The 16,600-nt window shown below is 41.3% G+C and overlaps 1 protein-coding gene across 1 annotated transcript in view; it reads right to left on the bottom strand.

Moving 5' to 3' along the window:
- Window positions 1–982: 982 nt before the first annotated feature.
- LOC104473196 (atrial natriuretic peptide receptor 1) overlaps window positions 983–16,600 on the bottom strand; it is a 39,797-nt gene continuing 24,179 nt past the window's right edge. Inside the window, exons 13-22 of the mRNA XM_086770989.1 lie at window positions 15,633–15,681; window positions 14,598–14,702; window positions 12,789–12,908; window positions 11,861–11,954; window positions 10,999–11,086; window positions 10,126–10,265; window positions 8,826–8,978; window positions 7,169–7,267; window positions 1,698–1,789; window positions 983–1,147 (exon numbers count right to left, since the gene is read on the bottom strand). Coding sequence (XP_086627115.1) covers window positions 983–1,147; window positions 1,698–1,789; window positions 7,169–7,267; window positions 8,826–8,978; window positions 10,126–10,265; window positions 10,999–11,086; window positions 11,861–11,954; window positions 12,789–12,908; window positions 14,598–14,702; window positions 15,633–15,681 — 1,105 coding nt within the window. The remainder of the gene's footprint in view (window positions 1,148–1,697; window positions 1,790–7,168; window positions 7,268–8,825; window positions 8,979–10,125; window positions 10,266–10,998; window positions 11,087–11,860; window positions 11,955–12,788; window positions 12,909–14,597; window positions 14,703–15,632; window positions 15,682–16,600) is intronic.

Below are 16,600 nucleotides of genomic sequence, written 5' to 3'. Positions count from 1 at the left end.
ATCAACACCAACAATGCTTACAGAATCATGCTCATCAACAGATTACTCCACTTGTAGTGACGCGTCTCTCTTTACAGGAAATGCTTGCTCAAGAATGACCTTTTCTAAACTGTGTCCTAAATTACACAGTGACTCAGAGGGCTGCCTGATTTCACAGTCAGACAGCTAGCCAGCAATAGGTTCACCATCACTTCAGTCAAAGCAACTCCATAATATAAGCTAATGTTAAAAGTAGTTTTTCAGAGAAATCCCAGCAGCCAAAGACTAGTCAGCTGTAATGGACTATCTTCTGTTCAACAACAGCATGCAATCTTTCATTTCTCTCCCAAGATTTTCCGATCTACCTAACCTATCAAGATGGTAGGTATCACTAAGTGTTGACTCTATGGAAATATCCTAAACTTTCTTCTTAATTCTTCTTTCTATGCTACAGGCAATGAAGATGAAACAGAAGCAGGAGCACAAATTCTCATTTCAATTCATATCCACTATGATTGCACTGCTTCATCCTCCTCTTTCAATGGGCCTTGGTTTCTAACACAATATACATCTAATTTTTCCCTTTCACAGCACAAAAACAAATTACACCCACCAGGTTTATCATAGCACTAAATAGCAACACTACACAGTCTCTGCCTTTCCTATGGGAGCAGCTTACAGGCTGAAATGTCCAGCCAGCTGGTTTTGAAGTGAGAGAGGCTGCTGGCAGGGGAGTACCCAGCAAAACCAAACCAACAAGTAACACTGGGAGCTACCTTCTCTCCTGGTAGCTGGTGGGCCAGTCTTATGTATCATTCCTCAAGATGAGCTTTTGCTTTTTTGTATTTTTCCTTGCACTGGTGGCAGAGATACACCTGTGAATAAAGTTTGAGCTAATACATCCATGAGGCCAAATGGCCATACTATCTCTTTTCTCACTTTCTAATTCAGCAGGATGACCTAACAGACTGAAAGCAGGATGGATGCTGGAATTAGTGAGTGGCTAGTAAGCAGGAGTTGAGAGAGGATCACTGGGAAGGACACCTGGTATCAAACTAAACGAAGCTCTGTTGGGGTCTTGAAGAGTCACAGAAGTGCTGGTGACTGCCTTCTGGGTGGCAGAGGCTTTCTTACCTTCAAGCCAGTATGTTACCATGTCTCCTTTCCCCTAAGGAAGAAAATGAGTCATGCGGTTATAATACTACCCATCATTTGTGTAATAATGTTCTTATTACAACTCAAAGCAAGTCTTAAAAGTAGACTTATGTGCCTGGCAGGCATTTTACATACAGAAAAACTGAAGCATAAACCTTTTCCTTAAAAGACAGTGGCAGCACTATCGATGAACACAATTCTTTGAAGTCTCACACAAAACTAGGTCCAGAAGTATGTTAGTCCTCTCATGGAACTCTTATGATGATTTGTGATGTCTCTGAATGATTGTTTTTGATTTCAAGTAGTTGTGACATAGTGATATGTCATGCAGTACTTCCAAGATTGGCTAAGTCCTTAATCTCTGAATTATCAGGTTTGTCCCATAAACAAGCCCATGGAATTTGTCCTGGTTTAAAACTTGAGCCTGCTTTCTTCAGGGACAGGAAATAGTCTAACCCAAGGATTCTGAGACATAGAGGACTGCATGGATTAAAATTCAGGGACTCTAGAGTACTTTCACACTCTCCTTTCTGAAAAGCCAAGTATAAATGTTGCATACACACCTTGACTTGTAAATTCCCACGGCATACTAACACATAGTCTCCAATCTGCTCCAACAGCTGGTATGCACTTGAACTGCACTGTATTTTAAGAGCTGGAAAGAGAGACAACTCTCAAATTATCATAACAATTTAAACATCTAAAACAGACCTATCCCCCTCTGTGTGCCAAAGACTTCAAGATTCATTAACGAACTCCTCCGTGCTTTTTTCATGTCTTTGCTGTCATTCCTCTGTCATTTGAAATGTTCACACACAAGCTCCAGTATCCTGGCTTCTTTGTAAGGGCATCTCAGGACAAATACATGGCTGTCAACAAACACTACTCTTCACATCCTGCATCTAATATTATTTATCTGCTCTTCATAGCTGCCTGGCTGGAGTTACTGACAAGCACCCTTTTCATCTTGCAAAGAAAACCACACATAGTTCTACTTCCTAGTCGATAAAGAGCCAGTGCTTCATTTGCACATACAGTTTTTAGCAAAACCTAAACATTAAAGAAATGGCCATCCTTGCTCTGCCTCCAAACCTGTAAATAAAAACAGGGGGAAGAGAAAATATTACGATAATTCTACTGTCTTTTTTTTTAACAATGTGATTTTTCCTTAGCTGAGAATTTATGTTCATCTGAACCCTGGCTGTCTCACCTTTTGCAAATGATGGAGGAAGGACCAAGGAGAAGGACAGATAGAACAAAATCTAAATGCTCCTGCTTTTGCTAGAAAGTAAAAATTTGCCAACATTTGGAAAACTGCTAAAAAAAAAACCCTGAATTTTTTTTGCCTTTAATATTTCTGTGACATGGAGTAAACCATTATGCTTCTTTGTTTGAAAAAGATCCGAGATTATAGTAGGACTGTCTAAGGTTGTGTCATGGTTTTGTTTAGTGAGGGGGGGCCTAAGGTGGTAGCTTCTGTAGGAAACTGCTAGAAGTTGCTCCCCTTTGTTCAGTGGACTCGGCCGGGCCTAGGGCGGACCTGCTGCTGGCCAAGGCCGAGCTGATTGGTAGCAGAATGTTCCGTGATAACGCCTCTGCGATAACGTATTTAAGAAGGGGAAAACAGAAAAAAAAAGAAAGAGAGGAGAGAAGATGTGAAGAAGCTGAGCGGGGGCAGAGGTACAGAGGGGGAGGCGCAGGCCTCATGGGCCTTGCAGGCCTCACCCTCTGGCCTCTCGCCAGGCGGCTGACTGGGCCCGACTCGGTCCGGCCCGGCTGCAAGAAGTGGAAAGGAGATGAGAAGTGAATAAGATGTAAAAAATCCTGAGAGACATCTACCAGCCTGTTGTGAGGAACAGCTGCAGACGCCAAGGTCAGTTCAGAAGGAGGGGGAGGAGTAATGCGGCTCCTGGCCAAGATTCCCCAAGATTCTCCACGACCATGGTGGAGCAGGTTGTCCCCCTGCAGCCCATGGAGGTCCACGGAGGAGCAGAGATTCACTTGGAGCCCATGAAGGACCCCATACTGGGGGAGGTGGATGCCTGAAGGCAGCTGTGGCCCATGGAGGGCCCGCTGGGACAGCCGTTCTGGGGAGACTGTACTCCGTGGAAGAGATGACCCACGCCGGAGCAGTTCCACAAAGGACTGTGGCGTAGGGGTGGGACCCCACAACGGAGCAGGGGAGGAATGCGAGGAGTTCTTCCCCCAACCATGAAGCAGCGGTGTGAAACAACGTATGATGAACTGACCATAACCCCCATTCCCTCTTCCCCCCTGTGCCACTCGGGGGGGAAGGTGGTAGAGATAATGTTAAGCTCGGGAAGAGGGAGGGGTGGATGGAGGTTATCTTGTTCTCTGTCTCATTATCCTGCTGTTTGTAGTAATAAATGAATAGTTTTCCCCAAGTCAAGTCTGTTTTGCCCGTAATGGTAACTTTAAGGATTTCTCCTCGTCCTTATCTCAAACCTCGAGCCGTTTTCCTTATATTATCTCTCCCTGTTCTCTTGGAGGGTGGGGGGAGTGAGAGAGAGACTGCGTAGTCTGGTCCTGATCAGGGCTGAACTACAACAGGTTGTCTTATTGATGTTTATTGTATCAGAAAATGATGGTTTTGTAATATCAACTTTTTATTTTGTTTAAAAGTTTTTTTTTTTATTGAAAGTCTTAAAACATTCCCTGTAGATGAGGGAATGTATGTTTCAGCAGATCCAGATACATATCTTTGAAATACTCTTTCCAGTAGAAAATTGATATTTTAACTGATCATCCTGCTTGGGAACAAGACTAGCACTCAGATTCAAGCTGATAGCAATTTAAATTAAAAATGCTAGTAATTAATTAATCTGTTTTAAAGTTATCATCTTAGGGTTAAAATATGTTAATGTAATTTGAGATCCTCAGGTGTGCATGGCCAGAGAAAGAGGGAGATAAAAGAAAGGCTTAAAATGTAAGAAGCTCTGTCTTCATACCTAAGTTTATAGTATTGATGCATCATATGAGAAATAGACTGACGTACGGAAAAAAAAGATGACATATGAAAAATGATGGGAGCAGATTTTGAAGCCATTAGTTTTAAAGCAGCTCAGGTAAGATGCTACAAGAAGCCTGAAAGGAGGAGGAGGAGAAGGAAAGGAGTTTTCTGGGAAACTGAAGAAGGAAAAGGAACTTGTATGTGTTCCATTCAGGCTAGAATTTGCTTAGGAAAAACATATAAAATGGTGAGAAGGAATGGATCCTGGTTGATTCTCAAATCCTGAGGCTGAACCTTCACGGCCATCATTTAGGACTACTCCTCTGTCTTTTTGCCTTTTTTTTTTCCAGTGGATCATGATCAAAGTGATGTTGAAAGCATCACTTTTTATAACAAAATTAATCTTGCAAATACTTTGGATTTTGCCTAATTCAAATCCCTTTACAAAGTATTGCAATGTAAACCATAAAACTATTCAGCTTCATTTCATTTCATGAAAGAAACCAAAACAAGCCATGAAGGTTGGTTGACCTTGAATCCCTCCCTCATTAATATTTTTTTGTTTGTTTGTTTTTTTCCCAGTTCTTACAGATCAGGATAAAATATTCCAGAAGTTGAGGTTCAAACGCTCAATCTGGCCACAGATATAAAAAGCAACAAGAAAAGCTTCTATAGGTATGTAGGGGACAAAAGAAAGTCCAAGGAGAATGTAGGCCCCCTCCGGGAGGAAACCGGTGTCTGGTTACCTGGAACATAGAGAAGGCTGAGGTACTCAATGACTTTTTTGCCTCAGTCTTCACCGGTAAGGGCTCTTGTCTCACCACCCAAGCTGCGGAAGATACAAGCAAGGACTGTGAGGGTGAAGAATCGCCCACTGTACTCGAAGAGCAGGTTCGGGAACATCTGAGGAACTTGAAGGTGCACAAGTCCATGGGAACTGATGAGATCCATCCGCAGGTCCTGAGGGAACTGGCGGATGAAGTTGCCAAGACACTGGCCATCATATTTGAGAAATCGTGGCAGTCTGGTGAGGTTCCCGATGACTGGAAGAGGGTGAACATAACCCCCATTTTTAAAAAGGGGAACAAGATGGACCTGGGCAACTACAGGCCAGTCAGCCTCACCTCTGTGCCTGGCAAGGTCATGGAGCAGATTCTCCTGGAAACCATGCTAAGGCACATGGAGAGCAAGGAGGTGGTTGGTGACAGCCAACATGGCTTCACCACGGGCAGATCGTGCCTGACCAATTTGGTGGCCTTCTACGACGGGGTGACAGTATCGGTAGACAAGGGATGAGCAACTGATATCATCTACCTGGACTTGTGCAAAGCTTTTGACACTGTCCCGCATGACATCCTTCTCTCTAAACTAGAGAGGCATGGGTTTGATGGACAGACCACTCGGTGGATAAGGAATTGGCTAGATGGCCACACTCAGAGAGTGGTGGTCAACGGCTCAATGTCCAAGTGGAGACTGGTCACTAGTGGCATCCCTCAGGGGTTCGTGTTGGGCCCGGCCCTGTTCAACATCTTTGTCGGCGACATGGGCAGTGTGATAGAGTGCACCCTTAGCTCAGCAAGTTTGCCAATGACACCAAGCTGTGTGGTGCCGTCGACACACTGGAAGGGAGGGATGCCATCCAGAGGGACCTTGACAGGCTGGAGAGGTGGGCCCGTGCCAGCATCATGAAGTTCAACCAGGCTAAGTGCAAGGTCCTGCACCTGGGTCAAGGCAATCCCAGACACAAATACAGGCTGGACAGAGAATGGATTGAGAGCAGCCCTGAGGAGAAGGACCTGGGAGTGCTGGAGGACAAGAAACTCAACATGAGCCAGCAATGTGCTCTTGCGGCCCAGAAGGCCAAGTGCATCCTGGGCTGCATCAAGAGGAGCGTGGCCAGCAGGTCGAGGGAGGAGAATCTGCCCCTCTACTCTGCCCTGGTGAGACCCCACCTGGAGTACTGTGTCCAGTTCTGGAGCCTCCAACATAAGAAGGACACGGACCAGTTGGAGAAGGTCCAGAGGAGGGCCACAAAGATGATCAGAGGGCTGGAGCACCTCTCTTATGAGGACAGGCTGAGAGAGTTGGGGCTGTTCAGCCTGGAGAAGAGGAGGCTCCGGGGAGACCTGATAGCGGTCTTCCAGTACCTCAAGGGGGCCTATAAGAAAGATGGAGAGAGGCTGTTCAGAAGGGCCTGTTGCGATAGGACAAGGGGTAATGGTTTTAAAATAGAAGGAGGTAGATTTAGATTGGATATTCGGAAAATTTTTTTTACAATGAGAGTTGTAGAATCCTGGAATAGGTTGCCCAGAGAGGTGGTGGAGGCCCCATCCCTGGAAACATTCAAGGCCAGGCTGGATGAGGCTCTGAGCAACCTGATCTAGTCAGGGATGTCCCTGCTCCTTGCAGGGGGGTTGGATTAGGTGACCTTTGAAGGTCCCTTCCAACCGTAACTGTTCTATGATTATATGATATGGCTAAAGAAGAAGCTTGCTAACTAAACATGGAGCTCTGTTATCTCCTGTGAAGAAGCGAAAGTGAGGATTTCTCCATGATTTAATCTCTAGAGATTTCTATCTAATCTCTTTGCTGGAGGACACATATACAATCTCCTGAACTGGTTAAAGACAGACAGAGCTCCCATGGTGTCCTACCATCTCTTGTGTTCTCCATTAAAGGAAGATATCAGCAAAAAAAAAGAGGAATCATGAAAATATTTTTACTATAAATTCAGCTGGGTGCCAGGAAGGAATAGAAATAGTCATCATATCCACTTACTTCTCATTTTATCTGATTCTTACCCTTTTTTATAGTAGAGAACTTCAAAGCCATCAAAATCCCTTTCTGAGACTTGGGGAATGAGACAACACAACCTTGTTACAAAGGTTGTAGAGAATACTACCTGTATAATTTGCCCAAAGGCACAATGGATTCCGGAAACAACACCCTCCTTATGGGATTTCCAGTCATTTAAACAGGACAGGACACAAAACTCTGCATAACGTTTTTTCAGAACTCATTAAGGGATGGTCAAAACCATATCTGCAGTTTGTTCGTTGTTACCTTCACTGGTAGATTCCATCCTGGAAGCTGTGTTCACAGTATCTCCAAATAAACAATACCGTGGCATTTTGGTCCCAACAACTCCAGCTACAACTGCCCCTGTAAAAAAAGAAAAAAACCAAAATAGAAGAAAACAAGATGTTTTTGTGTTTTTAAGTCTCATAATCAGTCATACAGCCTCATGGCTGCTTCCTACATTCCCATGCTTCTCATTCATTAACAAGATCAAGACTGAGTGTCAGTATTGTCTTATATGGGTTATACATCTGCCTTACAGATGGCCTCTAGAGCCATGGAGTGAATTGCGAAAGGGGCTCAACGAAGAATGGAAGGGGAAGTGATGATGGGATGGAGGTAGTGTGCATGAATTAAGACACCTTCTGAGAGTAGGAGTTAAAGAAATTTTAGTAGATATGGCATTGATTAATTATTGCTGTGCATACTAAGGAATCAAGTTGATAAATAGCGCTTAATGTTTTGCTAACCACTTGCTTAATGATGTTAACCATTGTGCAAACTATCTGAAGCAGAAAGTCTTGCGATTCTTCACGAAAAAAAGTTCCTGGTAAGGACTACGGGGTCGCTTCAAGAACCAGCTAAAACTGACCCTGCAGCTTGAATAAAAGCCAAGGGATAACTGAATTTGCGCAAGAACAGAAGGTTACTAGCAGTGACCAAGGGAAGTCACCTACCTTCATCCCCACGACCCCTGACGACCACCACCACGAGGCACTGCGCAAGCACAGATGGGAGGAGTTTATGAAAATGACCCCTTGGGACTAATTTTAATGCGAAGCGGGAACAGGTCATGCATATGTATAGGAGTATTGTGAAACTTTATGTATATGTAACACTTGGTTGTATAAATTTAAAGTGAGTTGCCACATCAGGCGTGCACTGTTTTGGTGGGACTACCCCCCCACCCCATGCTGCCCAGCACTGAATAATCATACCTACTTTACAATCTGTAAGATTGTAGAGTCCATTTTCCCCACGTCACTGCAGAATTCTGCTTCAACATGACAACAGAATATTTTGAGGGGCAGTGAGATAGGAATGCTGCCAATAGAAGTTAGACACTCAATGCTCACTACTTACATGGAAAAGCAGGAACAGGAAGTAACCTGCTCCTGCTGAAGGTAGAAAATGAGCATTTGGATTCCTCCATGTCCACTCTAGGGGACTTAAAACACAGAAGATATGACCTGTTGCTGAGACAATGTAAGCCACTTAATTTGTATCTGCTGGGCTGCACAGCACATGCCCAACTGTGGCTGTCTATTAGGAAGGAGTTGCAATGCCATATCAGCTTAGATCAGGGAGCTAGGAGTCTGAGAGTGAGGGCTAGATCACAAAGACAAGAAGAAACTCACTGTTTTGAGAAAAGAACAGCTGAAAAGGACAAGTAACAGACACAGAATGGCAGTCCTCACTCACATCAGCAAAGGCACTGGGGCCATTTGGTGTTTGCAATGTTATATTCTGCACTGTAGTCCAAATATTCCAGGTATTCAATAATTTGTTGTGTCAGGATGACCTCTATGAGGTGTTCCATCCCATGTCAAGAAATTAACTTCATTTTTCATGCAGAGGAAATGCCACTAGAGAAACATTAGTTAAACCAGAGGAGGACTCTTTTGCAGCCCTCTTAACATACCTGAATGGATTCCTGCTCTTATCTTTAGGAGGGTGTTGGGCTTGTGTGGGATCTTAAAAGTCTTGCAGATGTCCAGAAGATCTAAAGCCATGCTTGCAATCTCACCAGCATGAAGGATCCCATTCTCTTTGGGTACTCCTGACACCACCATATCTTAACACAACAGGGCACATGTGTTAACCTTTGGCATTACACACAGGTTTACCAAAGGATGCTGCCTAAGTTAAAAAAAGTAAAGCCCTTCTCCTTCATATTCTGCAGCACAATTGTGCCTGTGGAGCAGAGAAAGCCAGAAACAAATGAACGACAGAGCAAGAGCTCATGTGTGTAATTACTCTAGTTCTGAAAAATGTTGAATTTCCTCCTTACTTTTCCATAAGATTTATTCTCTCCTACCCTTTCTTCCTCCCCCCATCCACTGAGTATGCTTGAAGCGGGACAGGTAGGGGGAAAGTGGCCGTTCAATACCTTTTGTCTTTGGGCAGATATTATGAAGAGAAGCAATGATTCCCACTAGGCATTGTCCTATGCTTACTGCACAGACTCTTACTGTGTAGGAGAAGAGACAGGTCTGTACAGGATCCCTCAGGTGCATTTGTTCAGGAATTTTGTGCTCCAGTATATGCTCAATCATGCCACAGGGAAAAAAAAAAAAAAAAAAAAGTGGTGTTTTTTTTTCCTCATCTCATATAGGATTTTCCTGTCACTGTCACAAAAAAAAAATCCTGCTAGGTTTTTGATGGAACTCAGTTTTAATGGTAGTCAATCCCCAGCAGATTCCTGTGGTAGCAAATAGAAAGCCATTTTCCTAAAAATCCAAAAACAAGAGGCAGCCAAGCCCCTACAGATTATTAGAAGAGAAATGGTTGTCATGGTCTTTGAGAAAAAAAAGACAGAGATAATAAAGCTTATTAAATGGCATCTATGCACCCATGTAGAAGGTAAATTTTTCAGTTGGGTTCCTGTGAAACAGAAGTTGCCAACTGTGGTTAATCCAAGGTTTGCCAAAGTTTAAAGTCAGACCTTACAGGTCATAGGAACCAAATAAACAGCAGTGGTAGTTTCCTCAACTAATTTGTCCCATCCAAAACATTAATCAACTGTAGAAATGATGAAAGGTATGCAGGAAAATGTTCCTAAAGTTTACTAGGGATCTGCTAGAACTTAATTGTTTTGTGTGGTCTTTCCAGTGGTAATAATGTTCCAAATGTCCTTTACCTCTTCTTCCTTTTCATCAAATCAGTCTCTATCCTGATGAAATACCCATGCTTTATCATTGTTCACAGCTCAAGGAACTTACAGGCATCTCCTATTGTCTCCACCTTATAGACATCATAGTTATCTATGATTTCATCAAAACTGGTATAAAGCTTGTTCAAGAGATCTACCACTTGGTAAGGTGTGCTGCTGCTGGACAGCTGAGTGAAGCCAACAATGTCACTGTTAAAACACAAGGAAAAGAACATACTCATTCACTGGTTTAACCATTGCAGATTGGTAATCCTAAACACACAGTAGTATTTTCTCAGTGGAAATACCTCAACGTTCTTTGTTTCGATGTTTCTTTTCCTAAGGATCTTACAGAATAGTTTTGAATTCAAATGTATACTTAAACTGAAAACAGACTCCTTCCATTTAAAAGGACTGACTGACCTAAGTCTTTCTGCTTAACGATGCAGTAAATAATTTTTTACACACACTTTAATCTGCAACAAACTAAGTAGTCTTCAATTTTGGGTTATGTACAAAGGAGAAAAGGGAACTTAATATCTGTCCATTTCTGACAAGTGAAAACACTCAATTTATATGTTGCTTCATGCACACTTAACAAGTCAAAGACCGTATATCCACACGGACCCTAAAGATAGACATGTTTCCTTTACATAGCTAAATGCTGGAACATTTACTTAGGCCTGTCTTATGAAACATATATGCATGTGTGTGTTAACACACATAAAGTGATGTGCTGCTGTCTGTTTGAGCTCCACCTTAATCTCATTTCTTATTTAATTTTGAAAGACACTAATTTGCAGAATCAAATGTTGCCACCTGGTACTATAAATGGCACTTTAGATAGAAAGTCTGTACTCAGTTAGGAGCTTCACCTCCACTAGGAGCCTAGACGTTTCTTCAGTAGGAGCCAGTTCTAGTCCTATCTTTTGTTTTTGTTTACCTGAAAAAGACGGTGGCACTTAAGTAACTTTGAGCTTGTGCATGTTTTCCCTGCCTGAGATCATCTGCTACTTGCTTCGGCAACATACCTGTTGTAGAAAGTAGAGCCTTGTTACTCTCTTTGTCATGGATAAAAGCACACAATAAACAGAACATGTTTGTTTAAAGGTATAAAAGCAATGTTCATAAATGTGAAGGTGAAAGCACGCATTAGCATCCAAATCTGCTCTGCTGTAATGTGAGAATTCACAGTAACTCTCACTGGTAAGAAGTCCAGATTTTTCAAATGGCCCATAACTTTTAGTTCAAACAAAGCCATATCTATACATTCTAAGTCAGAGTAAGGCTACTTTCTAATAGTGTGACTTGGGATGTGACTAACTCCTTCTTTGTTAGCTCTTTGCTAGTGTTCTCTTCCTGTATTAGGTTTGTTTACTATATCTTACCTGATTTTAAAAATCTTCTTTATTTCTCTTATTTTTCACTTTCACAGCCTTTTCCTTTTTCTCTCTTACGTGTTCCTTTATCCCCTTGTCCTTGTGAAATTCCAGAAGACAAACTGCCACCAAAAGTAACCTCAGTCTAAAGGCAATTCCCCAGTATTTATAACTACACCGAAGGACTCCCAAGCAAGATCAAAGTGAGAGCACTATGGATTTTGGCATCATAGGTCTCAGATGAGTGCAGTGATGTTTAGAAGGAAAATATAAAAAGTAGCTAAATATCTCTCCAGCTTTGCAAGGAACAAGTAAATGTTATCTATTAAATAATCACCTATAAAAGGGTTTGTGTTTGTAATTAGACAGTTAAAATAAAATTATTAGTGAGAAGAAGAGCCAGTATTTTTGTTATATATAACTTACTATACAATAGACGATCAGTCTTCTGTTTTTCATGCATTAAATCCTGGGTTCTCTCAGAAACCAGTATCTCCAGATGTTTGCTATATTTCTCCATCTAAACAATATAGAGAATTGCACAAAATAATCCTTTTACTGAAATATATTACCAGCTGGATAGGATTTAAGCATTTGAATAATTCTGCTTTGAAAACATTCAGATAGGCAAAGGCTCAGGTCTGAGTGTGCTAATTTTTTCTTACAAAATCCAAAGATCAGATTTCTCCCTAGGTAAATTTTATTATTCTAGACTTGAGATTGTTGCTTACACTTAAGATGGCAGAAGCCAATTCCAGACTTTTCAAAGTCTGTGGAAACATTGGGGGTCAAATCCAATGCAGAGACCAGGCTGCAGACATAGATTAAAATATGTTACCAAAACCAAAATTATCTAAGTCTCAGTCTTTTATCAAAAGTTTACAATGCTGTTTTATAAACTATCCTGCTATGCTATGCCTTTTGCATCCTTGCTCTGTATGAGCAACAGGCTCACAGGAGTCTCTTTTCTCTGCTGATGTGCTTAAGATAATGCATCTGTAAACATGTTATTTGTGGCATGAAGGGATTACATACCAGTACTGTAATACTACCACGAAACCACTGGAAAAGGTGAATGTAGTTTCCTGTGAGAGCTTTAAAAAAACAAACATTTGACTGAAGAAACAAAAGTTTTCAGCCCCAAGGAAGTTGAGAAAGTTAAGAAAAATTGACAGAAATTGAATAAGAAGGAAAGTACCACAGCTACAGTCAGCCCACCAGAGGTGAATGAATGATTGTGAATTTTTCTCATCAAACAGGGAATATGAGATCAAAAAACAAAACTGAAGGATAGAGATGAAAGTTATTGCAAGTTAAAAGATTGACTTGGATTGGATTAGAAAAACAGATTTACCAGAGTCATCATCATGTCAACAGGGCTCACTTTATTAGGATTGATCTTGTATAACATTTTCTTGACTTGTTCAAATGTAGGCCTTTGGGTTGGATTATTTTTTCTGCACCTTCTGATTAACTGCAGCAGGAAAAGAGAGTGTGAAAAGCAAATAGCCTTTTGTCAGTCTAAGCACAGGTAGTGTTTCTAATTAATATTACTATTTTCCCAGTGCAAACTGTGCATGTGAAGCCCTATCTGCAGCTGGTGAAAAGTGGCAGAGCTGTACCAAGGTTTCCAGAGTTCTACAGACTTAGGCTGAATGAAGTACATTAGTTCATTAAAATGGTGCTGTGGGAAATAATGAATTAGATGCTCATCTTCCTTCTGTCAAATACTGCTTAAGCTCTTGTCTTGTGCTTTAAGCCAGTGTTATGCTGTTGGAGTCACATACTGTTTTCAGAGGACTTGTCTGTATACAAAATCCTCAGAAGACTGAAGACTCAATTACTTCGTAAGAATGTTAACTCCCAACTAAAATCCGGTGCTGCTTATGAGATGGTTGTTACATTTAGGTTGCTACAAACCACCCAGGGTGAATTACATAGCTCTGAAGTCGAAACAAGGATGCCACGATGTTGTTCTGATTTAATTGACCTGGAAGGTAGTGCACTTTGATTTATTGGGCAGTTTGAGGCTACTGAACATACAGACCTTCTGCATGAGAATCACACCAATCTCATACTTTGCCTGAGACACATAGTTCACTATTTGAAAGTCCTTTGCCAGTAAGCTAAGCAGATAATATAAAATATGTATGGAACTCAACACTTTATAGTAAAATGAAAATGCACAAAAATCTATTATTGATTATTAAAAACATCATTTAGTACACCAACAGTTTGAGGGGTGTGAGAGACTGTGTCGAATGTTTGTCTCAACATTGTCGAAGCGCCAAACCATCACCTAAACGGTGGTACATCAGTCAAACCATAGGACTGGAGTCTTCCTGTTTTCCTGCAAGATGATTCCCTTATCTTGCAAGCCAGTCAAGCCACAGGACTGGAAGCTTCCTGTTTTTTCCTCCTATTTTCCCACGAACCTGAATGCAGAGCTGATTCTGCAAAATTTAGCCTTACCCCTATGTACACGCCCAGGCCAGAAAAACAGAGGGGCCCAGAGTCGGTATTGGGCATGCATATCACTGCCAGGTGAGGGGTGCGGCCAAGCAAACCTGCTCTTGGAATATGTGACGTGAATAAGACGAACGATAAAAGGACAGAAACGACCAACATCGGACGGAACGTTTGCCCCACCGAGTAAACTGGACTGTCGGGACGCCGCGGCTCCGTGGTGGTAGCTATTCCAACTAAAACTCTTTTCCTTCTTTCCTTTCTTTCTCTCCTTTCTCTTGCATTTGCGAACTTCTTGTTGGGTTAATAAAGTTACCTGGCGCTTGACTCTGTTTTGAGTCTTAATTTTGTTCCCAAGAATATGAGCAAAACCACCCTCCGCTGTGTGAGAGGTTGGTCCAGCTGCCCCTAGCCTCCCAGACTCGTCTGAGGTTGGCTAGAATGCAAGGGGGCCTTCCTCTCATCTGAAATCGGAGCGTGACAAGGGGACAACTGAAATTTTCAATTTGTCAGAGTGACTGGGTTTTTTTTTTTATTAAGGATATTAAAGCATTTAATTGTACCTTGTTTGAGATGTACTTCAAGACTTTGGAGTTGTTTACATTCATCAATGGTAATATTGCCATAAAACTTCTGTGACATATCTTAAATTCACTTTAGTAAAGAATTTTTGTACACAATATTGTATCTTACTCACCTCTATGTAGTCTGCGGGACACGGGCAAGAATTCTCACCCTTTCCTGAAATTAATTCTGCCAAAGATGGGCACCAAGAATATTCAGCTGAATGTACCTCATCCTTCTAGAGAAAAAGGGATTATGCAATATTGAAACAAGTGGTATGTTTTTAATAAAACTGAAAATATATTACTATGATCTTCATTACCTTTATGATATCTTCCCTATCAGAAGATGACAGGGACTTCCAGATCAGCTTGTTTACATGAGAGTAAAAGGAAAAAAATATATAATATAACCCAGTCTAAACTAGGTGGCCTTGTCTAAAAGCTTTTTCTTGGCTGAAAGACTTTAGGCTCAGTGTTTGTATGAGGTAAACAGCTTTTGAGACAAGTTAATATAGGACAAGATATTGGGAAACTTTTGAGAAACCATAAGGCCTACATTAGTCTATTATAACAAACTGTCAGAAATGGAAGAATGGCAATTTCAGGGCTTTGTTGTTGGAATTCTTGTTAAGAAAATTATGTCAGACAGAACATGGTTACATATTTAGAACATCTAGTTTCAATTTCAAGGTACATTTTTATGTCTGCCATTTAGCGCTGATCATAACACACGTGCCAAGTAGACATTTTCCTTATGGAGAGCAGCTCACTTGCTCTTCTAGCGTATTCTTACCACTACAACACTCCTCTGAAAGGGCCTGTGCATGGCAGAAAAGGGAACGAACAACGGGAGAAAAAGGAATATGTTAAGGCATACCTTCCCCCTCCACCCCAATGCCATTAAGCCTCACAGAGCTAACTAAAAGGCAATTTTGGAGCTACATTATTTTTGTCACACACTCTTCTTCAAAATCCTTAAGGGAAGACCGGTAGATGCATGAGGAAGCCCTGATTGCATGTTCCATTGGAATTGAACTTGCACCCACAAAATCAAGAGGAAAATGCATGCTCAAAAAATAAATCAAAGGTGCAGTTACTTAGAGTTTGGTTTCTGTCTTCAGCAGCAACAAAATCAAGTTGTCATGCAAACTTCAAAGTTTACTTACTGGCATAGGGTCACTTCTTGTGGCAATTTCTAGTAAAATGATGGCATAACTGCGGAATAAAAGCAAACCAAAATCTTAATGAAACAACAGTTAATGGAGTTTGTAATTTCTTCCCCATTTTATGATGGGGGAAGCCATACTTTGAAAGCTCAATATCCCAAAAGGGAGGACAGCAACAGTGCTGCTATCTGTTACTATTCTGTATTTCAGACATCTGTCACTGATCATTTCATAGCAGTCTCCTCTCAGTTATCACAGATGAAGTATTTGAGTTTCCAGCGTAGGTCACTGTTCTGGAAAATCTCCATAAAGTCAATGATGAGACAGTGTGTCCAAAGTAGATCTTTTATAGTAAGCATTTTTGCTTGTTCTTTCTGAATTATATTTTTGTCATCATCATCTTCCTTGGATGAACCAAGGTCAAACACAGTCATCAAGGGTCAAGAATGGAAAAAATGGGTAATAACTGGGTGTTCAGTCTCCTTATTGAACTCACTAGAGATCTTTTAGAACTGTGGTCTCTAAGAAGCCAGCACCTCCTCCAGCCAGGAATCCTGATAAACATGCTCTTGTCTCTTTATGTATTGAAACTGTGTAATAATTAACTACTCACATGCATATCTACTTGATAACTTTTTTTTTTTTAATGAGGAATATTGGTTTGCAATCTGTTGTATTGATAATGGTTGCTCTGTTCTGTAAGGCATTCTAGTTGTGTAATGGAGTATGTCTGTTTATCTTTCAGTCTATTTGTGAACCATCACTAGCAAAGCAAATAATGCATATAAACCATGCTGAATAATGTAGAATTTAATCTGATAATATTTTTATGTCAATTTGGGGGTGATTTTGTAGTAGAAAGGAATACCAGTCCTGGTGAGAGAGCAAAGCTGAAACAGATTTTCAAGGAGAGTAATTAGATGATGGTCACTCCAATAAAGCAGTATTGATATCATTCAGCTTCAGCA

The sequence above is a fragment of the Chlamydotis macqueenii genome, chromosome Z (assembly GCF_036417535.1).
Source record: "Chlamydotis macqueenii isolate bChlMac1 chromosome Z, bChlMac1.mat, whole genome shotgun sequence".
Classification (NCBI taxonomy): domain Eukaryota; kingdom Metazoa; phylum Chordata; class Aves; order Otidiformes; family Otididae; genus Chlamydotis; species Chlamydotis macqueenii.
The sequence above is the reverse complement of the archived record's forward strand: the minus strand, read 5'-3'. Positions and strand labels throughout refer to the sequence as shown.